The sequence below is a fragment of the Cyrtonyx montezumae genome, unplaced genomic scaffold (assembly GCF_038088225.1).
Source record: "Cyrtonyx montezumae isolate F1298 unplaced genomic scaffold, pur_monq_1.0 scaffold_17, whole genome shotgun sequence".
Lineage (NCBI taxonomy): Eukaryota > Metazoa > Chordata > Aves > Galliformes > Odontophoridae > Cyrtonyx > Cyrtonyx montezumae.
In genome coordinates, this window is record NW_027071903.1 from 7389624 (window position 1) to 7417319 (window position 27696).

A 27696-nucleotide genomic window follows, 5' to 3' on the forward strand; every position below is an offset into this window, starting at 1 on the left:
GTCAACCAGGAAAGCAGCTGCTTGCTGCTTCTGAGAGCTGTGCTGCTGAGTGTGTCTCTCCTTGGAACTGGTAGGTGTTTTTGTTCCTTAGCATTTTCTGTTTTGCTGTTGTAAGCTTAGTCTTCTAAATGTTTTACTTTAAGTGTGCACTTTTGTCTTACATGCTTCAGGTACTGTTGGAGTTACTTGAAAGTGTCACAAACTACCTTGGCCTTCGTGGCTGCTAAATGCAACAACTTCAAAAATAATCTGTATCTATCAAATGCTTCAAATTCTTGTGTGCTAATTGGGAGTGACATTTGTATTAAGAGCAGAAATTGTGTTACTGTGGTAGTTCTGCACCAGGAGAGCTATGGTTTTCATGCCTACCTATATGTACATATTTAAAAACAAAATCACTTGGTAGTTTCTACAAAAAGGCTAAATTTTTCCTTTGGCAAAATTAGAGTCTGTGCTTTTGAAGAAAAGGAGTCTATTTAAACATACTTATTGTTATAGTCTAGACTTCCTAGTTTCAGCTGTTACCAACAAATAGATTGTAATAATCTTAGGGTACTGCAGGAGCTTCAAATCACTCATTTCAATCAGAAGAAAGTTACCACACCTTTAAAGAAAGATACAACCATGTTTTTAAAATAAGACAGTTCAGTCTGGATGTACTTTACCTTACATGTGCTTGTTTTCAATTACTGTAAGGCACTCACTGAGGAATTCACTGACCCATGCTTTAAGCAAGAACAGACATGCATCATTACAGGCCTAATTAAAGTTTTAATACTGATTAAAATGTTTTATTATTGTATTATGTTAAACTGTAGTGGTCTCCAACCTCATTAGGGGAAACAGTACAGAAATTATTCAGGAGTTTCAGTTGCTCGGTTTAACAACCTAGCCACTGTCAATGTTTGATTTAAATACAGTCTGATTAAAGTATGCTTTCTTTTTGTGTTAGCATGGAAGTACAGAGAGATGTTGAACATTGTTTAATGAGTATTTACTGAATATAAAATTGCTTGAGCATGTGACAGAACTATCTCCATCTCTGCAGTAATTTACCTTTGTACATCTGAAAAAGGAAAACATTTAAATCATTTGGAATTGGAACACAACTCAGTTGTGAAAGCTAATCTCATTACACATCTTGATTAAATTAAGTGTGGAGTTTGCTATCAGTAGCACTTTAAGTTTCCCATCATTAGAAATTAATTGCAATGGTAATTATTATAACAGAGTTATTTGCACAGGCCACAAACACTGTTATAGGTGTTCAAATTTTAATTCCACACTGGCCTAGAGGCACTTGATTATTACAATTCTGCTTTTTGTAAGAAATAAATGATCCTAGTGATATCTAATTAAAGTTGGAGAGTACTGTTAGACTTCCAATTAGACTTAATCTCTATTTTCAATATAAAACCAAAGCAGTGCTAAAACACAGTAAAAGTGACACATCATCTACGTAGCATTTAAAAAGTCAATACAACCCACAAAGTTCTAGCCTGGTAAAAATACAAAGGCTACAAACATATCACAAAATCTCAGGATTGAGGACTACCTTCACTTCATCTTCCAAATATATTTTAAGTAACTGTAGTCTTGCTTCTTAGCCTAGAGGGCGTGGATATGGTGATTTCTGTGACAAAATTAACAGCTTTGCCTCTGGAATAAAGTAAAGCAAAGCTCTAATACCTGAAGTTCCTGTCAATTTTAGGGATTAACTTTTTTTTTGTCAAGTTGGCACTGTTCAGTTTGGATACCCTACATCTGGAATTCACGTGGGGGGAAAATAGATCCCCTGTAGTTCTGAGAGCAAATGAAGAAAATAGCACAAGAGTCCAAGCTGAGAAAATTTTGTTTGTTTTGTCCTGAGCATTCTAAAAGGATATTTTACAGGGATACATGCAACATGTATCAAGCATGCTCCAACCTTAATTTTCATCAGAAATGCATGACATTCCATCATTAAATGCTTAACATTATAAAACAAGTATTTTTCTGTCTCTTTAAAAATGCAGGACAATGATTTTTTCAATCACACTCACAAACTTTGGAAACTCATATCCACATACATTCCCAATGAATTTGAGAGGCACTGAAAGAGCATAGGAGACCTGTCAGAATAGATCAGATTATAAGATGAAACCTTTTTTTTTCTTTTTATGGTATTTTAAAGATTCACATAGATGACACATACTCAGTATAGAATAGCATGACCTGCTTTTGTGGGATTTCCATCATTTTGTAGTAAAAATGCACAACACTGAGCAGAACTGCATAGGCTGCAGTGGTTGTGCATGCTGCTCATTTTGTGTCTTTAAGCTGGTTACAACTGGAAAACAATTAAATCCTGTGTATTCAGCAGGTCAGATTTTTATAATCAGTGGTCCCAGCTAGCATTTATTTATGAATCTATGAAAGTTTTGGTGACATCAAAAAGATTATCAAAACTAAAACTGTCTTTAAAAAATCCAAACAAAAGAACTGCAATAATTAAGCAAGAAACCACCAATGTAAAATGTCTTACAAACATAAAATGTTTGTAGATTTCTGCATTTTCTAAGGTAGGTCCTAGCATTAAAATACTGAACTTGAAGCTATTGTTGGAAACACTATTTATGCTTAGCAAGTTTGTAAACATGGAACGTTTTGTTTTGAAACACTCTAGTGAAGTGTATGGTATAAGAAGGCAGATTTTTTTTTATTTCCTCGCAGAAGCGAGGATACAACGAAGGCTTCAAATCAGGTTCATTCTCTCCCAAACCATCCATGATCTGTAATGAAATTGAACAGATTTGTGAAATATCTTTAGCCAATTCAGTTACAAGAAATAACAAGATACTAAAACCAACTTTGATGACACATCCAGAGGGTCAGACTGCACAGAGTTGTTAACAAAGTCTCTGTTGAACAAGTGAGTGTAAGATTTACTGTACCACTGTCTCTACTGTGGATAAAAAGTTTACTTGTCAGTGGTAAATACCTGCCTTGGCTAATGCAGACTGCTGTGGTTCCATGTCAGTTCTAGAAAAGCATGAAAATTTCCCTAATACAATGCAGTAATATAACTGTCAATTTTTCTAGAAGGAACCAAAGCTATGAAGTGAGTTACCCCGTGAAAGGGAGCACTGTTTGCATATTTCTAACCTGAAGCTCAGCAGGAAGCTATTGCTTATTTTGTACACATGCTGGTAAAAGCAAGCAGGGTTCAATATGGCAATTCTGAGCGTGTCCAAAAGCTCCATAAGAATTTACTTCCCATACTTGTGATGAAGTAGAAATGGTCCAAGCTACTCCAGATAATAAGAGAACAAGAAGCTAAGCAAAACATATTTTTGTAAAAAATCTTCTGTGTGATACTTACATGACCATTTGCTACATCTAGTAGGTCACGCAACCGACAGCCTCTACTGTGTCTTCTTTCATAACAAATGCTGTCCTCTAGGATCACGTAGTCTGTGCTGAACGATCGCAAGATCCTGTAAACATCTTCAGGAGATCTCTTAGCATAGATCTGATAAATCTATAGAAGAAGAAAATTAAGTTGTAAGAACCATGCATGGTGTATTTGTATGCTGTTTCATAATTCTGTTGTCCTTGATATCTTGAACCAGAGGAAGAAATTGGACTGACTAAAAGACTGAAATATATTCTACTGTTTTCAGAAAGGCTCTGGTAGACATTTGTAAAATTTTCAGAACACCTGAATTATAGGAAATGATGGTTTCAAACGATTTTTCTGTCTCTGTGTAACTTCTCATGCTAGTTTTTATATAAAATATTATGTCTGGGAACTGAAGGGATTATCAAGCAAATGAGGAGGTGCTCTGTGTGGGTTAAACAGTTCAACTGGGCAGCAGGATTGCTTAATACACCCAACACAGTTCACTTAGACTGAGCCTAAGTATCTAGTTCAGTTCTTCAGACATACACCAGCTGCCAGAAGTGCAGATGCCCAAAGCACTGAGTTTTGCAAATAAGTTTAAACCCAGGAACAACATCTGACAATATGTTAGAGCAATAAGTAAAGCACACAATGTCACCTGCAGTATGCCATTACAGATCATATAAGTTTTCCTGAATGGAGACAATGATATGGATAAGCATTAGCTTAAGTAGTTGAAATACTCTTACCTGTTTTGTTCTCTCTCTCAGATGCTTATCCTCGTAATGGGGGTGATTAGTTAATGTACGTCCAGTGCACAGTTTGACTCCTGCTAATAGCTGCATGCTTCCAGCAAACACTGCTGTGTTTGGAGTATTTGACCTAAACAAATGTTGATAAGTTTAAGGATGTCTCTTTGGAGGCATTTTTACATCACTCATTATGGATCAGACAAAAAAGACTGAAAATATATTTGTCTCCACTATTCATGGTGCAAACTGAACATGGTTCAAGCAAAACAGTTTTTTTCAAAAATTAGGCCTTAAATTCCAGTATTCCCTTTAGTGATGTACTCCTGAAAGTGTACTTCCATATTTTACAGATTTCTTGGATTCATATGTGCATTCAATATCTGTAAATTTCCATATCCTAACAATTTAAATACTTCAGGGAACTTATCAGATACTGTAAGTCACAGTTAAGTTATTCTACATAAAACTGATTACTTGAATGAAACATTCATTACTGTCTTGGTATTCACTTGGCATGAAAGTTTTATTCTGTCAGATGTACTAATCTTCCTACTTGGGCAACTGCGAGGGGAAAACTTCTAGAGAGATTATGAAAGTTGTAAAAAGCATGGATGTTGGTGGGGGGATGCAGAGTGGAGGAAGATACCAGACAGAAATATTACTGATTTTGTGATCTCATCTGAAAACCAAAGCCAGTGTCTGGAATTGTTACCTAAATAAGTCCTTAGTATTTCAGGATTGTTTAAGTACACTGCTCCCACCTCCCAAAGATTTCTTATCCATGCTTCCCCCAACAATTATATTATATAAAATATATGAAAAGAGACAACAGACAAAAAAAGGTAGTATAAACATGCCAGGCAGGAGAGGCTACTGTAAGTAGAGGCTAACAAGTGGATGTAGTATGCCAACTGCTTAGCTGGTTTCCATCACTCAGTGGGCACATAACTAAGGGATGTTCTATCAACAGATTAAAAGAAAGAAGTATACATTTAACCAAGTAAATTAAACTGAGGGAATGTGAACAGTTGCCTAAAATTCACATACACACACACAGCACCTATGATACTCAAACCAATGTGATGCTTTAGGGTGCACTTTTTTTTTTGAAGTTGCATCTTCAAATTCAGTCATCTTTGAGCTCCATGACAGGCTTGAAAATGTAAGAGACAAGTATTAACTTATACTATTGCCTTCTAAGAGATTATGCTTAGAAATGATCTAATAATTATGAAACCTTCTTAAAAAATTCTTGCACTGCTAATCTCATCTGGGAAGGACAGAGATAGTATGTTAATATGCCAGTTTAACTTGCTCAATATAAGAGTTTTTCAGCAGTTTTAAAAACTAGATTCATTTTAAATTCTGAAAATATTTAATCTCTTTTTAAAATGTTTTTTACTTAAAACATTCAAAGCCATGGGTACTGTAAATGTTTCATTAAGAGAAATAAATTAGTCTTGGAATAGGATATAATGTAAATGTAATGGTCCTTACAGGCTGTCAGCAAGGATTCATCCTTGCATCTGCAGGAAAACACAGTTCTTTAGACTAAGCTGAAAACAACATAGACAAGTTTCAAGTTTTCAAATGGAAAATGACTCTCTAATGTCCTTTGTGTCAGCATTCATGTTTGGGTTACCAAAGTTTTAGTGTGAAGTTTCTGTTCAGGATTCATTCAAGCATTACAGTGCTCAGCAGTACTTATCTCCTGACGGCCTCACCAAGGCAGTTCTGAAGCTCTGATTCCTGAAGGGACCAAGAGCCAACTTCACAGAATCAAACTCGGTTTAAAAAAACCCACAAGAAACTAACAACACAGAAGCAAACAAAAACACTGTTTCCAAGAAACAGCCTGCAGTCTTTTCTTAGGAATGAAATCTAGAGCAAATAGCAACAGTGTCCTTTTTCTGTAACATACTAATAACACTGCTTGTCTAAAATACAGAAGGTGCAGGGTTCAATTAGCTCCCTCTTTTAGGAAAGTGTAATTGCTTTTATCTAGATAGGGTGAAAAACAGCTAAGTGTATTCTTTATTTACCAGGCATTATTTAAACCAGCGTGGCTAATACCAGCGTGACATTCCTGCAATGTTTCCCTTCCCTAATTGTATCTTCAAGAACTTCAGCTGGTAGCTGCTACTGAGCTTTAATGTTTTCAAACAACCACTAGAGGGAGATATGACGATTAACTAATATTTGTCAGGTACAGGATAATTTCTACATTTCATGCGAGCATCCTTCTTTAATACTACCTGAGTCAGACACTAACTGCTGTGGTCTGTATCCAAGGCAGCTAATGTGCTTCAAGCCACAGAATGACACTTCTCTATTATAGAAAAATGAAGCAATTTTTACAAATGTCTGAGCAAATGATGTATAAAATGAAAGGATAATTTGTTTTTATAGCTTTCCGCCAAGCTCCATACCACACTGCCCAACCTGCAAACAATTTATTCTGTACGAAATGTCACTAAATAATGACAAGGACTTGCAGGTCAAACTGATTTACATTATATAATTTAAATGTCATTCCAGGCAGACCTGATGGCATTTTGAACAAATAATCTCATTTATTTTTGAAGCTCTAAGCTTTCAACAAGTTAATTACAGCTGAACTAATGGGTAAACTAAGCACTGTAGTATAACATGTGAAGCTTTCCTTTATCTAAGATTGAGAATTTAGAGAATTATGTAAATACTAAATGCTAAAAATAAAACTGCTTTACAGGAGTTACAGGGTCTATGCTTAACTTGCACAGATTCTGAAATTCATAGTAATTCTTTCTCATACTAGGCTGCCAAAGAATTATTGCAACTTTGTTTTAAGGAAGTCCTACTGAAATTGTGGAAGTTGCCATTAGAGGTTATATTATGAGAAAGAAAACAGCTATGTCTATTGAATGTCCTCTGGAGTTAACTCTGTAGTCAGCTTTCAAAGTGAGAAAAATCTGATAAATCTCAGATTTCCTTTCCTAGCACTTGGGTATGATATGAATCAACAAAGCAAAGGGACTTTTGAAAAGGAGATTCTGAAGAAGTGCCCTCAAGTATGCCCCTCCAGAATTTTTTTTCCTTACAAGGTCTTTTTAATTGCAGAATGCTCTGCTAAGATATTACAGGCTTAGCTGAAAATGGTAGGCTTTGAAGCATGCTCAGTGCAATTATCATGGTTTTCTTTTCCTCCTCTGTTTGGAAGGACCAAAAATAGCAATAATGGAAAATGATAACCGTGTTAGCTCCAGCCTTCATTTCATGCATGCCTATTTCATTCAAAGAAAGGAGCTCACCTACGCTGGTGGGATAAACATAGTTCTCAGGCACTACCAAGTTCACGTCTGATACAAATCAAAGCCAAAAGACAAGCCAAGAATTTCAGGAAAGAATAATTTTTAAAATTGTAATATTGCTTCTCAATATGTATTGATTTAATTATGAATACTTTTGAAAGGTATGAGTTTGAATATCAGGTAAGGCTGAAAAGTTAAAATTAACAGTTGGCTTGAAATTAAAACACATTCAGTAATTTGTATTAATGGCTAAAACTAACATGGGTACTATGTTTTTGAAACCTTAGTTGCATTTTGAAAATGTGTGGGGTCTCCACTAAAATAAAAATTCACCTGCTTGTTCCCACACCTGAGTCAAATTCATTTGACATAACTATGCTCTTAGTTCTTAGCCTCAGTTTACTTTTCCACTATTTTGGTTGTTTGGGATTTCTTAAAAAAATGGAGAACCCCAAAGCCCTGTTGTTCCTCTTGTCTCAGGGCTGAAGTCCAAACCTAGGAATTTTAATATACACCTCTCATCTGGGAACAAAGTTGTAAACTATCCCTGGGTTATTCGTAGGGAAGAAATAAGAAACTGGGCTATGCAAACTCATTATGTCAAATTGTGCAGTAGAATGGATGGGACCTGATATCATCTGTGGACTGGTTTATATATTTAAAATATTGTTTATCTCCTGGAAATGCTATGGTAATGTTAGTAAGGGGGAGAGTTAATGATACATCCGTAGATGCTTCATTGTGGACAGACTAATAGTTGGCTATGATTCAGACTGTGTATTTGGACAAGTTAATATGCATTTTGATCTAAGCAGATAGAAGGGTTTTCTTATTGTGCAGGGTCTGCAACACAGTTAATTTACTGCTACACATGACAAATTAGAGCTGCTCTAGCTGAATTTTAATAATGAATTATTAGTTTCTGACACCAATCTTGACAGATCATTAACTATAGCAGAATTATCAAGCACTAGATCATAAAATACTTTTTTTTATACAATGAAACTTAAGAAAAGTCTTACTTCAAGTAACTTACCATAAATTTTTGCTGTCCTGTATTAAGTGTATTGATAACTAACACTCTGCATGAATAATACTTCTAAACACAGTAAATTTCAAATAGAAAATTTCTCTGCAATTGCCAGTTGTAACTCAATAGGAAGAGGACAAACACCAGTTCAGGATTGTCAGTGCTAAGAGCATAGGAAAACTCCCTTATTGGAGGAAGTCAAACCCAGTTCATAGCTGGGAATAACTCCACATACATACTTTATGCTTGTCTATATAGAACTCTATATATTGTACGCAAGAGACCTAAGCTATCAGACATTTACTAACTTTTATTAAAACAGTAGTGCTAAATTGAGCTGGCCGGTTGACATTAGACACAAAATTGTGTCAGTATGGCTGCAAAGATTCTAAATGATAGGAAAAACACATCTTGATTTCTAAACAACTCAGTGAAAGTTTGTAATACATTGCACTTCTAAATTACTCCTTCTAATTTATGGATTAAAGAAATACAGCGTTATGGAGTGCAATGAATATGCTAATATGGTAAAATGGGCTGGGTGAGTGGTTGCACTCAAGTTCACCATGAATGAAAATGCAACAGAGAGCTCCAAGGAAATACTTCAAATAGGTCAGTGCTTTATGTAGTAAACTTAGGTGTACTGTCCAGAATATTCTCTGCTGCAAAAACTGATTTGGAAAAAAAATATTTGCCAAAGATTAAAAGAAAATAATTAAAATATATATGTATAACTTCAATATTCCAAATAAATGCAAGTTCTAGGAATGTCTGTCCTCAAAACATGACTTGAAAGATTTTAGTGATGAACTGCATGCAATAGAATGCATCTCTTAAATTCACAATCCTCCAGAGAACATCCTTTTTGGTACTTTTTCTCCATGAATAAAACAGCCACTTTCCTATGCTCTGTGAGAAAGCAGACATGATGAGGTGGGTTTGAAATAATTCTCACACTTTTGAAAGACGTTACACCTATTTTTTAGCCTCGTCAAGTACAAATATTTTGTTTACAGTTTGGAGCACATGCTGGGATTAATTCTAGTAAGCATAAACATTTTAAAGTTCAAGAAACAGACTGTAGGGTACAGATTTCCCAGCTGTACAACTTTACACCCCAGCTTTTTAAAATTATAAAGTAGGGGCTAAAATCCAAAAGAAAATTGTTTGAATGCAAAGAACTACTAATGTAAAGAGGTAGGCACAATATGATGGAAGAAACTTGACACTTCCAAATTCACCTTTTTCAGCTGGGAAAACTGTGTGCTTATGGGAGCAAATGCAATCAGCTGGTTCCCAGACACACATGCAATACAATGGCGCAATACTGAACCAGAGAAGAGCAGGCTGAGGGACTCTGCATATAGCTGTTCTCCACAGCCATTAATATGCTAACCTCTAGATACCCCATTCATCTGTAACTATCTCCATGGGTCACCAGAGTTCACTGATAACCTGTGACAAACAGAACAGAGGACTATAACTAAGAACATTAGATTTACATAAATAGCATTTAACTTAAATAGAGAAAAAATCCTCTTACTTAATCCAGTTCATCAACTCCACAGTGTCTGGGTCATAGAATTCTCTGAGCTCTAACAGTTCATCCATTATTCCTGGCCAGAACTGCAATTGATAGAAACAAACTGAAGACAGAATGAAAAAAAACAAATTCTGGATGGTGAAATAGATATTAATTCCTCCCTGTTGGTAATCAGTCTTGTCCAGCTCATTGATTGCAAGACACAAGCTCTGCTCTTCTCAAGAAGGATATGTGACTGTCATTAGAACATAAACTTTCTGAGTTACATATCTGCAGCCACTTCAGTTTTCTGGGTGGATAGTAATGTTTTAATTTATCTCTAGGCAGAGCAAGCTTTAAGAAAAGGAATAAGATAAAGAACAGTTCAGTGTGTAACATAAGCCATCAAACAACACCAGTGATTACAGGAGAATGACAGGCATCAGAATGTAATACTAACTTTAGAAAGGCAACTTAAAGGTAAATAAAAAAAAGCTGTGACATGTTATAAGAAATTAAACTCATCAGATGTACTGTGGATACCTTTAATGGCATTTCAGAAGTATGAACTAAGAGAGAACCATTGAAGGAAGAAAAGGAAAAGTATTAGTGAATGGTGGCATTCAATGGACTATCTGGGAAAAACATTTCAAAACTTACTAAAGATGATCTAGAAATCAAAGTTGGAGGAAGGACACAAGAAGGACTGAAAGTGATTTTCAAAAGCTGACAAAAATCCAAACAACGAATAGAGCTAAATTTATTTAAAAGAGTTCTTGTTGCTTAAGCTAGAAGATATTCAAGGGCAAAAGGTATCAATTAAGAAAGATGACAGTGCTGATTGTTTTGCATCTGTCTTTACTAGAGAAGCTGCTGAGGGTAACACCCATTCCAAACCTGCTTTCTTTAGATAATAAGAATTGCTGGCTTGCAAAGTGTAACGTTGCCAGGGGAAGTATGAGAAAACCTTCCTGATGATTCAAAAAGCCATAAGTCATCCAATTTGTATCATTTTCATCCCAGAATTCAGGAAGAATTTGAAACTGACGTTGCTGAGCTACTTAGCAAAAACATGTACTTTTACTAGAAGTGTAATTAGATAGAAGCACTGGGGAGCGGGAGACACAATTGGTCCAATTAAGACACTTATAAGCATAACTCTTCACTTGGTACATTTGTTAAATACTGACTGGTAGACTGAGAAATATCTAGTAGATAGTTATGGCAGAAACTGTGGCTTTGTTTGTGCACTGAAAAGTGCAGTGGTATTGTGACAGTGTATTTCTGCTCTTCAGAAAATTTCCCACAAACGAATTTTCCTATAAACAAATTAAGCAATGTGAAATGAGACTTTAGATCTCATTAGGAAAGACAACATCTACTGAATGTTACAACACAGTTAAAGAATTCATAGAAGTAATTTAACACTTTCAGTTTATCTGAAAGTTGTTTGTACCATACAGATGAAGAAAATGTTTAAATAGAAACACAGATGTTCTGCAGGTCTCAAAACACTTCATGAAATCTGAACAGTAGATGTTTTAGCTGCACCTGTGTCTGAATAAATTAATGTTCAAGTCATTTGGGTCCCTAGTAACACAAACCTCAAAAGAGGCTTTGATTGGCTTATTTAGGATTAGGTTAATAATCCCATAATACTCCTATTTTGAGGAACGGCATTGAAGCATGGTTCTTCTGACAAATGTGTTCAAAACAGGTTGCAGAATACCAATTTGCATACACTACTAGTTCAAGATAGCTAGCTGTGATGGTTAGTTAAACTTCGTCGTAAATATGCAAGACGTTCATGCAATCTAAGCAGTCACTGTGCAAGAATAGATGAATTCTTATCTGTAAAGTAGAAAGATAAATAACTCCCTTATCTAAAGCCACATGCTCTGTCAGTTTTGTTGTAAATATTCTAGAGGAAGAATATATAAATGCTTTCCCAAAGAACTGACTGGTAGTTTCTGGATCTCTGTAAGAATTTTTATTCTAATCATTGAGGGGGAATCTTGTGACAAGTTTTATCTGTCTGTCAGCTAGTCTTCTTCCTGAAAGCTCACTAACTCCTACTGCTTTTCAAAGATGTACATAGAGATCATCCACCCCGCTTTTAATATTTGTAAAGACTGACTTCTAAAAGTCCAAGAAAAAATACCTGGCTTATGTATTTTGTTATTCCCATTGAGAACTTTGAAAGGTGGTATTTTTAATGTCAACAAAAATTATTTCCTAAATCTAGGAAAAAACCTCAACATAAAAATGAGACTGAATGACCTAAAGCATATATAGAATCAGTGATTTCTGTTGACTTCATAATTGAATCTAACAAAATTCAGGAACTTCCTATCTTATTCCAAAGAATGAGAAGAAATGTATTCCTAGCTGATTGGTCACACTATACCATCTGTTAGAATGTCACATTCTTAGCATCATCTGTATCAAAACAGAGGACCTTATTTCAGTCATTTCCATAGACGGTAGAAAGGGTAAATGACTTTCCCAATTAGCATCCAAATGAAAAAAATATTCTGAGATCTTCACTTGTAGAATATATCAAAGTAACTTTACTAAATAAAGTTGCACAAGTTACTTCTCCAACAAAGTAGCTTCTGATCTTTTTTCTTTGCAAATACAGGTTAAAAGGAAAGTATGCCCATTAGTTTTATGATCTAACTCTCCCTACTGTGAAAGACTAATAAACACGTTCATATTATAATTTTAGCCCATTATTTATGTTTTTTATGTTTTGTAATTGAAATGGTATCAGATAAGGCAATGCAGTATATTTTGCAGTGAATGTTTTGATTATTTCTACTCTTACAATAAATCATTACACAATTGAACAATCTGAATGTTATCTGCATTTTTTATATAATTTAGTTAAAATAAAAACTGACAATTCATTTCCATAAAATTATGCATATAAATTGTACTTGGTAACTTAGATAAAACTGTTTGTCTAATTATATATTTATGAACAACCACTCTGGATCAAATGAGTCCAAGTTACCCTTCATAAATTCTTGTGCATATGAAACTGTGTTTACATGTTAAATAGGTCTATCATGAATTTTGAAATTTAGCTACAGTTATGTGTAAACACCTTTAGAATAGGAAAAGACCACACAACTAAAAAAGCTAAACATTGAGAGAAAAATACTTACCTTATATAAAATGTATAGTAATGCAATTATTGGTATCAAATATTTAATCACTTGTGTCTAAGAGAGATCAAAGAAAAGATTACTTTTACGATACATATATTTGGTTAATTATTCCTATATTGATCTGACATACTTACAATGTGTTGGAATTTACACACATTTTGATTTTTAAGGTCCTAATCCTACTTTGATTTGTATTAAAGGTAAAGTCCTTATCATAGACCCATCGCATAATGATGGATTTGTAACTGTATGTTTAATTCCTACAAAAACACTGTATTATTCACTTTAATAGGATTGTGAAGTTCTTTTTGGACTGACAATAATTTCTTATTATGGTGACTAAGAGGTAACCGTGTAGTTATTTTTCATAGCCATATCAATATTGCCATCTAGAGTATTAAAATGGAATTGTTTAATATACAAAACTAGAAAATATACTTTTATACAAATGTGCTTCAAAAACAACTAGTTTAAGATGACTACAAATAAAATTCATTTCAGATTTTTAAAGTTCTGAGTCTTGACTGTTCTAGCAAAAAATCAACTTTTAGAAATGCAGTAAGCATAGTGCTGACCCGCTTTGATGTGTAGAGACGAACACATTTCAAGATAAGTTGCCATATTTCGGTACTACACAGCCCAAAAGATGCAAATACACACATGTGGGATGTCCAGAGGTACTTCATTCTGAAAGAATACAGACTTTAGAATACAGCCTTTTCACTTTATCAATACAGCATGGCAAACTTATGTTAGATAAATTCTGAACTTTGACTTTCAGGACTTCAAAATAATTTAATGAAAAATAAATAGTACTCTCTGTGTGCTCTTGAACGTATCTGCTACCAAAATTCCAAACAAAATGCTTTAGCCAAGGAGTAATACATCTTGGAGAAAAAGGTTTGTGGCCCTATCAGTCTGTGGTCAGCATATCTTACACGCTCATTAAAATATATTAAGCTACTAAAGATTTTTGTCAACAATAATTAGAAAGTACCTCATTGTGCTTAATGCCAGACATCCAAAAAGAACGGTGTGAATTAAATTGTAAGCAGCATCAGGCTTCAGTGATATTGTGCGTTCTTCCACTTTTTCCTGATCCTGATTTGAACAGCTGATTAAGCACAACAAACAGTAAGTATTAATAAAAGCATTTAATCCTTCTGATGCTAAAGACCAATACTGCTATTATGAGTTCACAATCTTTTATTACATCTGATATAATTAAGCCTTCTAGCACCAGTTTGATACAGCATCAAGTATTTATTTTCATTTATGCTTTCCTAGAAGTGCAGTGAGTTGTTTCAGAATGTGATGTAATTGTTTACAGAAACTTATGCCTGAACATTTTGGTCTATTGCTGTCAGTTCCTGAGTCTGCTAAAGAAGAGAAAACTGATTTACAAAAACCAAAAACCTAAAAAACAAAACAATGCCAAACATAACAAATGGAATTATTTCAGAAATATACTTTACCTGAGGTTTCGAAGAGCAACAATGACAGCTGTTATTGTCATAGGGATGAGAATGAGTATGTAGACATAAAAAAGTAATGTATCCGAGAGTCTTGAAAAAGTATTTAATGGCAATAAACCAAAAGCTTCTTCACAAAGATAGAGGTTAGCATCAAAGTCTCTATGGAAAAAAGAATACTTGTCATCATGTAAGTCATAAGCTGAAACAAAAAAGAACCAAGGTTTCTTTTTTTTCTGTTTTCTTTTCCCCAAGCAACTATAAAGCCACAGTGGTGCAGCTGTTAAAGTTGAATGACAAAAAGTAGAATTGCAGCTAAATCATACCTTGTTGCTCCAAATCCAAATTTTGCTTTGAGGAATTTGAATATATGTTCATCTGACTCAAGATTTAGAATTTTCTATGATGGGGGGAAAAAATCAAAGAGCAATCACATTGTAAGTTAAACTTAACATAGTGAGCAAGTTTTCTTAACCTTTTAAATTAAACTATGAAGACATGCACACATTCTGTAATGTCGTGTTGCAGCCCCAAGGGCAAATTATTTACCTTTTGAAGTATATATTAATTTAGTTTTTCTTATCTACAGATAAATATTACCCACAACAAGTTGGCTTTAGCTATATTTTTTACTTCACTTACTTATTACATCTTATAGTGATATTTTTATACACCTTGAGTACTATGTTTTAACCTCTTGGTTATGTTATCCCTTGAAGAAAGTGTCACTGTCTTCACTGTTGTATGGATCTCTATGCACAAGAAGCAAGTAAAAGCACAGTATAGTCTATATCATTTTTATAGCAAGTAATCAAATTAACTGGGTTAACTGAAGAGTCAATCAGTGAAACTTTGCAACTACTCAGCAGTATCATAACGTAGTACAAATCTAGTTTACTCATAACTTGTAGCCACCTATAGGTGAGCTTCCAGTTATGAATATGTATGTGAATGTGTCGCTAGTTTATATTAACACTTTTCAGACTTTTAAAAGCATGCCAAAAAAGTTATCAAAATAGTCTTCAATTTCCAAAAACTATTCTGAAATGCAGTGAAATCTCATGGCAACCTTTATTTAAAGATGTTATTGTACATGACTTCTTAACACATACCTTTCAATATATTAAATTTTGTTAACACTTCTATATTAAAAATTATTTGCTTACCTTGATGAATTTATTTACTAGAAGAGTCAGGCTTGAGACTAAAAGTGCATGGAGGATAAGTTTCCCAAGCCTATTAAGCAAGCTGCCCTTTTTTAGGTTTTTCTAGAATGAAGAAAATATTAAAGTACTTAAAATATTTAGGCTTTGTATGTACTTGGAACAGAAATGACATAGACTGATTGAAATCACTTATGTGTTTAGGCCTTTCATCAGAATGAGATTTGTATTAAGCTCACATAAGCAAAAATGCAGACATGTAAATATCTAAAATAAAGATGTATTTATTCCCTGAAACTGAAGGGACAATATCATGAAAGCTCTTCAGCATATTGTTTTGTCACACTTCAGTAACTATCAGAATGTGAATCTTTTCAAGTATCTACTCATTAGACTTTCCACCTAAACGTGACAAAATGTCAGCAGCTGTCAGTTGATATGATTTTGATCAATTCAAAGCTCCAGATCTGAGAACTGTTCTACTCATAGACAACCTGGAGTAGGTGTAGCCATCATCTTAAAAAAATCACAGTTCTGATTCTATAAGGTTGTGTGAGTTACAGACAGCAGAGAAAGCTCTATAGGTTTATATATTCTGGTTACAGGCTATCAACAATTCCACTATCAGGAAAAAACAAACAAACAAAAAAACAACTAAAAGAACAGACTGTAAGCAGAAGGAAAAATCCTAATCTTTGAAGGAAAATAACATATTTCAGTAAACTGAATTCAACATGTACCTATTTCTCATAGAATATTTTGCTTGAGGCAGATCTCTACATCCAAGACAAACCTGCTGAAACAGGTGTAAAGTCCATTTATGCTATTTTTGTGGGATTCAAACTGCAGCTTGCACAATCATAAATGTTAATAGCAATCACAGAATTACGGTGTTTGATGTGCTCAGTTATACTGTAGTTAGTGTAATTGAATACATTATTTGATCATGCATTTTTTCTTTTACTCTAAAGTAATTTTATAATTAGTATTAGTAATTTAATATTATAATGCATATAAATTACTCATTTATATATATCACACTGTTTATATACTATTTCAATCAAATTTTGGTACGTACCTGGATTGTTCTTGCTATCAAGATAGAAGTATTAAAGCTTATAAGTAATGATCCAAGAATCATTGAATTAAAGAACTGTAGGGCACAGACTAGCAGTAATCCAGAAATTTGGATGATATAGAGCCATGTAACCTGTAAAAATGAGATTTTTATGCCTTCAAAACTTTATAATAAGCTGCTTTTTTTAACGTGTTTTATAATTTATTTCAATATCAATTATTTTTACAAAACAATTTTCTAGCACAAAATCATCCCACAGCCATTACTATACCTCTTCTATATGTATATCCTGAAGTAGTTAATACTTTATACCTTTCTGTGGAAACCTGATGCTATAAAAAACTGGATAAGTTAGATGCTTGCAGAATGAGGAAAATGTTAATTAGATGGGATTTGGGAAGTATCTATTTTCTTTAGTCACAAAAGGCTATCTGTAACCTTTAACATGTGTCTTTATGACCAAAGATCTACAGCTCAGTGCAGTAAAGCAAGTAAATAGTATATACACTCTGTGTAATTCCTTTTATGTCTTTCCAAACCATTATGCCCATTCACTTGAATGCAAACACTAAAGTACCAGATGATTTTCTGATACAGTGGTACCAAAACATAAATTTTACTTATAAAAGTAAAGGATCAGCCTTGTATTACTGTGGTGCTCAAATTGATCATTAAATGCCAATAGTGTTAAATACCACTTTTGGAAAATTATATGGAATAACAGTGGTATAGTAAATCCATTATAGACCAGGAATAAGCTGTTAATTTGCCAACATTTGAGGTAGCTAATTAGTCACATTAATTGCTAACTTCAGCTTACATGTACAAATATAATGGAAATAGGTTAGTAACTCTTAAATAAACTACATTATTTTGATATGTAGTCACATACTAATGTTCAGATTCATTAATACAATCACTAATATTCAAATCAGTGTCAAATTTAAAATGAAATTAACCTGAATTACTCTTCATTCTACCATAACTTTTGTTAAATTTAAGTGCGAAGCTTTTTCAAATCGTGTAGTAATTGCAAGGGCTAAAATCTCTGGCACTGAATTAAAAGATAATGGTTTCATCTTCCATAGTATACTTGCTTCCTAAGATCTTCCTTGCTTTACTTTTTGGCTCAGTTTGTGGTGAATTTCAATGTTGTTTTGTGCTGGATGTCAATGTATGAAAAATATGGAAAAGAAGAGCTTGGCTATTTTATACATGACCTTACCTTTGCTGTGGGAAGCATGTCAAAGCAGTCCAGTATGAATAATGCCAGTGCTTGTATCAGCATCATAAACTGATTAAATTGCCAAGTCAAACTAAAGAGGAAGGTTGCTACAAATACAGCCAGAAGTGTCAATCTCTAGGAGGGTGGAAAGAACTTTTATTTAACATTTAATTTCTTTATCAGATGATTTTAATTTAAATCAACTTTTAAAATCTGAACACATGCTAACTGCAGTAACTGATTGTATTTTTGGACCTTCAAGTACTTGTATTTATGCTCTGTATGCATACATAGTATATATAAAAGCACAATTTATGTGTATATATTTTGTGTATATATACGTATATATTTTTAATCCCAGTGCTTTTAAATGCTTTTATAGTGATTTTTCCCAAGTTTTATAGGAAAATTTCTGATACTGGTTTTACTGTGTCATACTTGTAAGAAATACTCACTTCTTGAGCTGGCTGCAAATGACTTCTGAATAGGTATGTGATGGCTGCTATCTGCACTGCAAAGAATGGCAGGGCCCAGTTTTCTCTCAAGGGAATGGTGAATTCCACCCTTGTAGTATCTATTCTGTAAAAAACAGTTTCATAAATTAAAGCAAACAGAGCACCAACTTTGGTAACAGGAAAGTTGCAATGATGGGCAAGTTTTGTGGTGTTTTAGATATGTAGCCTCTGTACTCTAGTTATAACTTAAGTTATAGAATAATATAAATATCTTCACTTATTGTTAAAAGAATTTATACTATGGATTAAGTCTTACTGATGAAGCATAGTCTGGTTAACTTAAAATAAACAAACCAACCCCAAAACCAAAACACCCCCAAAATCCAGCATGTGGAGTTTAGCAAATAAGCAACACATCTGAGACATGCATAGTTGCATGGAAAAGATACCAAAAATGCACTACTTCACCTGGTCAGTGTTTATCTGAAATCAATTCCATGTACTCATGCTATCTGCATGAGTGGTAACAGGCATTGTTTATGCATTATTAGGAAAAAAAGACAAATCTGTTCCAAAGCTTTTGCAAGTGAAAAAGGTGACCTTATGAAATAAACACGTGAACTGCTATACATTGCACATGCTTTTTAATTACTTTAATCTTAGGGGAAATAACATTCATTTTAACAACATATACACATTTGTTTCTGGAATAGATATGTTTGCAGATAAACTTCTTTAGAACTGCTGCTGAACTCACCAAACACTTCTGGCAGAAATGACACTGTACTTTTATTTTCTTGTTTGTTGCAGAAAACATCCCATGTCACTAGCTTTAGCTTCCTTCATTCTAGCAGCAGTGCCTGCTTAAAGCTAGTCCCTCACATTTCTCTCTGAATGGAGAAATAGTGGTAAAGAACTAGGGTAGTTCAACTGACAACATTTCTTTCTAAGTGTGGGAGATGCCTACAGGAGTAAGGGAACTTTAGGGGACCTTAGGCTGGAAGACAGGGTACATCATCTGCAGATTCAGATGCGTCTGAAAGATGTAGTCTACTCTCTGAGATCAACTCAAACCAAAATTTTCTATTTCAACTTCTTGAAACTTTAAAATTCTAGTTGGCATTTGATTGACAATTATTTTCTATTATTTTTTCAATGTTCTGGCTTAATCTGGAGAGAAACCTAGTTTCAATTTTCCTCTATTTAGTCATGGATCTAAATGTTTAAAGCCCTTTCTGTGACATGAGGTAAAATTTTAGTTTTAAAAACTGAATGTTGACTCTCACCTACCTGTTGGTAATATACCAGCAAGCTGCCAACAACCCTGAAAGCCACGTTCCACTAAGAAGCCAGCTTGTTATATACAGAGCAATGACATAAATTGCCTGAAGTCCAAACAAAGTGTAGATATAAAAATAAACAGGCTCTAGGTATTGCTGTAAAAGGCAAGAACACTGATGTTGACATAAAACACTTGATAAGGGGATTATACTTAATATGAGTTAGATTTTGCTTTAATAAATTAAAAAGGCATTAGGAATATTTCTAATTGGGAAAAAAAAACTGAAAAGGAGAGCTATGATTCACTGGACAATCTTCATAATGCACTTACAGTCTAAAGCCATAAATAAATGCCTACCTGAATTGGAAGAATCCTATACAGAATGCTGAGAAACACCTCCTGGTAAACATTCATTCTTTCAAGTATGTTAATTGTCCTCACAGATTCAGTTTTATTGTCATATACTAAACCATGTAAACCTTAATGATAAAGAGAAATTGAAATAGGAGATTGTCATTTTTCCCCCTCCATTTGAACAGTGAATAATTTTTTCAAAGGTATTTTAGGATCTTTCACCAAAACCTGCAAATGTTGAGTCAAGGATTCAGATCACACTGCCTCTAAATCACACTATGACCATCTGAGGTCTTCAACTTCTGTGCTTAGAATGTGACTCAGAGTGCTAATTCAAGTACTATGTATTTATTAATGTATAAAACATTGATTTCTACACTTCATTTCCAATATAGAATTTGTAGTTTGTACTGAACCATTCTTGTCACTACTTTGAACACAGGTGATGTTAATATTGACAAAAATGTAGAATAAACAAAATTGTGAGGGAGCGTCAGTTAAGTATCTAGAAAATATGGCAGTCACAGTAAACCCCACCATTGCATGTGGTTTGCTTTCAAAAACTGCTCATTCTGTCGCTTATTGTATATATTGGTGTACAACATAAAATTACCCCTTCCCACAAGTAGCTTATCATTTCAATTAAAAAACAAGAGACAAATAATAATGAGAGTAATGTACTGAATAAAGCAGCAATGCTGAAACCCAAACAGATATAAAAGTTGTCCCTCAAGGTGAAGGTGTGGCATGGAAACAAATGGACCACTGTGAAACTGACCATGTCCATAACCTAGTGGCTTCCTTGTGGATAAACAGAACAATTCTGTTTCCAGGACAGTCATTACACCATCTTTCAAACCTAAGGCATTCCTTATCCTCAACAATTTATGAAAAAATGTTAAGAACCATCTGCTGGCAACATGAGGTAAAACTTACTTTACAGTTTACAATACCTTGCTGGATAGATGCAGCCTGAATCATCTGTTTGTAGTAGGAATAATAAAGTCCACATTCTGTTCGGAATGAAATTTCTCTTTCAACTTCCTGTAAATAAAAATTCAATAAGTTCAGTTTCTATTTGCTTTTCACAGTCACACAAATCTGCCATTTTTTAATTTTTATTTTCCATTAAGTCAGTGTGATGGGTATTGTAATTAGTGAATGTTGGTACCAGTGGCATTAAAGTGACCTGAAGTTCTCATTCAATGAATTTGATTGAATACTCATCTAAATAATTACTAAAGTGCCAGTTTTAGAATAGAAAATTTATTTCAGATTTCAGTATCTAGAAACTCTAATTCTAGCTACATGGGGGAAACCAGTCCGCACAGTGGTTTGGATATTTGAGTTCATTATATTAAACTTAATTTAAATAAAGGTAAAATAAACGCACAAAGTTGGGTGAGAGTAAAATGCTGGAGATGCTGATGACTCTGTTAACAGTAGTAATGTATATGACTTTTGTGTTTCTGATATGCAGATCTACTTCATTTTAGATCTATTTACAATTTTTATAATATTCAATGTTCGGGTAGGTGCAGTGGCCAACAGCTGGAGTTTAAAATGGCATACATGTGCTCGATGCACTTAATGTTTGTTTCCAGATGTGGGTATCCTGTAGTATTCCGTGACATTGTTTTACGAAAGGATTTTACTGAAATAATAGAATGATAGTGTTTTGTGGTATTTTTATGAATGGCATTCTGGTTAAAACAACCTTGCATAGAATACTAAGACCTCTTCCTCTCCTACGTGGTCCCATCCCTTTTGCTGTCATAGAATCCATATATTTCAGAGCTAAAATAAAGCTAGACAAAAAAAAAAAAAATCAAGTTCTTCCTTCCCTTACTGCCCAGCACAGAACCTTATCTTAAAATACGTGTTTCATTGAAGTTAACTTCATGAATTAATCAGTTCTTGTCTGAGAAAAATACAACAGATAAAAATGCATCTGATTCAAAACCAAGTCCACAATTAAACTTTCCAGCTGCTCTGAAGCATAAAAATTATTTTAATATCAAGAGAAGAAACCAAAATTGACACGAAACAGTAAAGCCACATACTTAGCAAAATGACAGTGCTGAATTTTGAATGAGTTCTACTTTCAAATTTATCACTACTGAAAAGTTTTCTAATACCAAAAAAGGAGCTGATTCTGTCTTAAAAAAAGAAAAAAAGAAGAGTGTTAACATTTGGAATTTATTAGGGGGGAGAGTGTAGTCACAGAGGGGGATCTAATTAGCAAAAATGCATTCAAACATGATTAATTTGTAATCCTGCCACCAGCTGCATTCAACCAAATGCTATACTTTATGAGACAAACACTAGTGAGTATTACATCTGTTTCAAGCTAAGATAACATCTGTTTTATTCACTCACATGACTTTTCCAGTTTTGCAGCAATTTAATACTTTTCCTAGTATTCCATGTCAATAAAAGCTAGAAAGACTTACGGGTAAGCATTGTAAGAGCATGTTTGCCTTAATGTATGTTCAATTTCAAAGTGCTCAAAAAAGAACTTACCACCATTAGGAGGAAAAAAAATAAATTATCCAGGATACATATGGAGTTGTGTATAATTTTAATTTATGCCACTGTATTCTAATAATATTAAGCATTCAAAACAAAATACAAAGGACTCTGCCCCTCAAGGGCAGTGCAAAATTCTAGAACTTGGGTTTCCTGAAGCTCCTTAGCCAAGTCATTCAGAACACTGAGCAAGCAGCAGAAGTTTCAGTGGAGGTTTAGTGGAGTTTTAGTAGAAGTACAAGCAAAGCTCTAATTGATTTTCTTTTTTTGACAAAGCTAAAGCACAATTTGTATTCCTGAAAATGTTTTTTAGCTATTCAATTTCAGATCAGAGAGATTTGAAAATTTCCTCAACTGTACAACTCAATGCAGACAGCTGCTACCAATGTTTCTGGTTGCAAATCATGCCTTCAGCAAACATATTTGATCCACATACATGGTCTCTTGGCTGGTTAACCTTGCATCCATCTGTTAGGATGGCATGGTTCCACTTAGATCATACTTTCAATTCAGAGTAAATGTACCCAACAACCACTCAGTGTGTATTTCTTTGAAGGATATTACAGAAGTTCTGGACTGTCTTTTTTTTCTACTTATGGCTTACATGTTTATTTTGTGAAGTTCTAATTAGCTGGCTACCAGTTTCTCCATATTTTCTCATCTTTCTTTTATACTCAGAATGTAAAGAGGGAAAATACAAGCAATCAGAGAAGGAATCCCATTCTTCTTATCATGCATGTCTGAAGGACTTAAGATTTGCCACTTTTATTCCTGGGCTCATGTAAGTAGCCACATTATTAAAAGAAAACTGAACATCAGAAGACGAAATGCTAACTCAGAAGGGATGAAGAACAAATGACAACTCTGAAAGATTTAATGGTTTGTGTTACAGTACTCATTTGCTGTGTGGCCTTGGCCCATTCCTGTTCAAGGCTTCATCAGACTCTGTGTTTGAACAAAGAATATGATAGCTGCCAGAAAAGGTGATAAAATTTGCCCCATCTTGTTATTTTCACAGTAGAACGTGTTTCCAAAAGACACTACACTTCAGGTTCACCTTCAATATATATATCCAGTGATCTAGCTGTAGACATCTGTTCACTGCAGGGGAGTTAGACTAGATGACCTTTAAAGGTCCATTCCAAATCAAACAATTCTATGATTCTATATTCAAAGAAAGATGTCAGTGCAGTATTACATGTACAATACAGCAGCAGTTTCAGTGCCAACTATTTTTTATTTTCAGTATGCATATGTGTCTTGGAGAGGAAAAGTGCCTAGGATTAAAAAATACACATACTGCAATACAAGTATGCCAGTTAAATATAATTGCTCCTTGAATATCATTATACATGTGGACCTAAAAAAGTCTACTTATTTTAGGCATCTTCAAAGGAAAATGACTCACCTAATTCTTTTCACTGGTTAAATTTAGATGTACGTACAGCTTGCATTCCCATAAAATGGTTCTAGGGAGAAAACCAGCCAGAGATGGATCTTGGGAATGAAGATTCCCCTACGTTGTAGATGTTGGTTTTTCATTGGTAAATGTTTGAAATATGTTCTCAGGTTTGCACATTTAGGATATTGTGCTATAAAATTAGTATTGAATAAAACGAGACTGCTTAAATTTTATTACAAGATCACAGGATAATTACAATTAAAGAATTGTGCGCAAGGACTTTGCATATTGTTTTTTGTTTTACTTCTTTTTTTGTTGTTTGTGGTAGTAGCTTGGATGCAAGAGATGATTATTAAAACAACATATACAACATATAGCAGACTGTGAAAACTCTCTTCTAGATAATGACCAGTGGCTGGAGAAATATTGCTATTCCTCAGGTAGGAAAGGAATGGCACAGTTGTGTAGCAATGTATTTAGAAGGAAAACGGGTGAATGGTATTAACAGAAATGCCTGAGTATATAAAAAGCTGTGGGGAGGGAGGTACAGCTCCTGATTTTACATACCAAATTGAAAAATAATTGAAATATTCTATGTTTCTCAGCAAGTTGCAAGATAAGTTAATGAAGTTTCAACTAGCACTCTTATTAATGCTTTATGAAAATAAATGTTACCTTAATATTGGAAAACCACAGGTCATTTTCATGCAGTGTAGCAACATAAACAGAAGTAAGAAGTCCAAGAGAGATGGCAACAATTCCACCAACAGTTAGTGAAAGTATATTCCACAGCTTTCCACCTGTATGATCTTGGAAAAGAAATATTTGACTCTGTAACTGTGAAGCACAAAATTCAACTTCAGTGAATTTTGGAAACTGTCATGGTTTTATGATTTTTGGTATTGGTATTCCACATCATAACATAAGTAGTGCTTATACAGTTTACATTTCTTAGGCAGTGGGACACTGGAATTTTGAGAGCTCTTTATGGAGAAGTCTTTACTATTTCATGCAGGAACTAAGAGTACATGCAAAACAAAATAAGGTGTGCCTTAACTGGAAGTACATAGTTAGAATTTAAGAACACAACACTCTACACAAATAGGGAAATAACATACCTAATACATAAATATAAATTGGAACATCCTCCAGAGCAGCATTTCTAATTGAGGCTATACAAGATGACTGGTAGATCACAAACACATTGAGATCTTCAGACTTCCTGGTATGGCTGCCAGCTTTTTTGGGGGGTGTACATTTTTATTAAGAAAAAAACTCTGAAGGATCAGAAGTCTCAGTAAGCATTCACAAGGAGACTGAACAGTGGCCAAAGCAGCCTTTGATAATAGTTTCAAGCTTTGAACTTCAGATAATCTCCTTTTCACATCAGAATGAGATTACAGATGGAAGAAAGGGAAGGAAAGGTTGTGTCTCCAGGCAGCTCAAGTACTGTTTTAGTAGTGCTCTGTAAGCATGTAAGTCCCATTTTGGTAATAGATATTTAGGTATGAAAACTTATTTGGTACATACCAAGTTCGAACCTATGTGTCTAGGACAGATTGCTGATACTAAATGCTACTAAAAAGCCATAATGGTACAAGCCAGTTCATTTACCCACCATAAAGATTTTTCCCCTCAGACTTCACATTCTTCTCATCTGAAAGCTGATCTTCATCTGCTTCTGGGACTTTTCCACCCTTTCTCTGTCTTATGGTTGTCATGATGACAGTCACCTTATTATTCTTCAGTCTGACTCCTAGGAGGACACGCACACACAATGAATCTTCCTACCCAAACATTCACTTAATACTGCATGAAATGTCTGAAAAGAAAAACATATACTGTAAGAGACTTCAAGTTACAAAACTGTAACTGAGTGGAAGTGTAACTTCCCAAAATACAGTAATACTATGTTGGTTTTGTTGTTGTTGTTTGTTTGTTTGTTTTTAACAACCCAAATATTAAAAATTACAGGAAGCATTACCCTAAATTTGAAAAGATTTCAGTTAACAATTTTGCATACTCTTGGCAAGGTTTTCAGAATGGTTCAGTTATCACTGCCCTCACTTTTGGGTTCCTGACTCAAAATGCATATCAGGCTCCACTTTGAAAATCAGGAAGAGTGAGCCTTTCACAGAAACAAACAAAAAAAGGTTCTTTAAGGGTATTTTCGTGGGTACCTAAAATAGAGAGCCATTTGTTTAAGTCTTGGCTTTCAAGAAATCCCAAAAAAGTGGGCTGTAAGATGCAAAAACGTTGCCAAAGAACATGTGCTAAAAAAGACAACAGACATCTTTGACGTTTTATACTATCAAAGCCTCATAAAATACGAAAACATTAAAAAAAAAAAAAGCAGTTATTTATTCCTTTGCCCATTGACAGCTCCCTGTTCTGTGAGTGATCTACGAGTAAAACTGTTTCAAGCTGCCATTCTGCATTTGGGAACCGGTGATGCCCTGTCTTGCATGCACGAATGTTAGCATTCCCGGGCTGTAAACACCGCTGTTACTGTTAGCAGCTTACACCTGGAGCAACGTGCCTCAGCTGCATGGCTTTTGGGAATTAAATTAGCTTCAGCTCTTTTTCTTTCCCTCAAGGTAAAAACACCTGGAGGGAAGCGAGTATCTATCTACAGCGTTTTCAAGCAGCTGGCTGCAGAAAGCATAATAACAACGTGACTGGGGCAAGACGGACATCACAACCGCGCCTTCTTAAGCCGGCTCAGCCAGCTTCCATTCCCGCCTTACGCCGGAGGGAACGCTTCAGCCGTCCGCGAGTAGGGGAAGCTGCGGTCCCGCCTCCGAGGTGAGGCCGGGCCTGGGCCGCCGCTCCCTTCCGCGCTGCCCGGAGCTCGGGCCGGGCCCGGCGGGCAGCAACGCGCCGCGCCGCCTCTCCGCGGCCTGAGCGGCCTGCGCCGCCTCGCTCCCTTCCCCGCCGCCCCCCGGTACCTGCCGGCGCTCCGTGGGCCGCGGGGCGGCGGCTTCTGGCGGTGGCGCTGCCTGCGCGGATGTGCCGGGCCCCGCCGCGAGGAGGGGAAGGGGCGGGGGTGGGGGCGGACGCGGGGCCGCCGCTCGCCTCTGCCGGGCGGAGCGGAGGGGCTGCGGGAGCGCCGCGCTGCGGGGCGGGCTGTGGCCTACCCTCCCCTTCTGCTTTCGGGCTCCGAGGAAGGAACGCGGAGAGGTTCTGCGGTTTGTAGCGCCCGGCTACGAGCCCGTCCCTGCCCCCGAAGTAAGGGTCGGTTATTCTTTAGTGGTTTGAATGCATATCGGGCTCAGCGCGGCCGGGGTGAGTCCCTGCAAAACGGTGCTATGGAGTTCGGTTTTTTTGGGTTCTTCCACGCTGGCACAGTTCCAGAGATTTGTGAGATTTTTTAGATTAGAATCTCAGAATGGAGAGGTGTGTTGTGCTGTGTGCTTTGGAAGCTCCGTTGTATTTAACTGCAATACAAAGGTGCAAAAAAAATCTCCCTGCAACATCAGACTTCTTTTTTTTCCAACTCAACAAGTGCAACCAGTGCTTCTTCACTGCAGTGCCTTTAAAGCTTTTTCTCATAGTAGAGTATCCCCATAAAACCTTATACAAATTTG

The 27696-nt window shown here is 35.3% G+C and overlaps 1 protein-coding gene across 1 annotated transcript; it reads right to left on the minus strand.

Moving 5' to 3' along the window:
• Nucleotides 1-134: 134 nt before the first annotated feature.
• Nucleotides 135-27118, minus strand: DPY19L3 (dpy-19 like C-mannosyltransferase 3). The gene is made up of 19 exons (XM_065733190.1): nucleotides 27058-27118; nucleotides 25728-25865; nucleotides 24785-24918; nucleotides 21132-21222; nucleotides 20182-20303; nucleotides 19833-19978; nucleotides 18543-18666; nucleotides 18088-18222; nucleotides 16863-16994; nucleotides 15788-15889; nucleotides 14948-15021; nucleotides 14625-14783; nucleotides 14147-14263; nucleotides 13725-13836; nucleotides 13147-13203; nucleotides 9998-10080; nucleotides 4132-4264; nucleotides 3362-3520; nucleotides 135-2771 (listed from the first exon to the last, which is right to left on the minus strand). Exons 2-19 carry the CDS (start codon nucleotides 25828-25830, stop codon nucleotides 2610-2612), a joined length of 2145 nt encoding a protein of 714 aa, XP_065589262.1. The 5' UTR covers nucleotides 25831-25865; nucleotides 27058-27118; the 3' UTR covers nucleotides 135-2609.
• Between the last annotated feature and the right edge of the window lie 578 nt (nucleotides 27119-27696).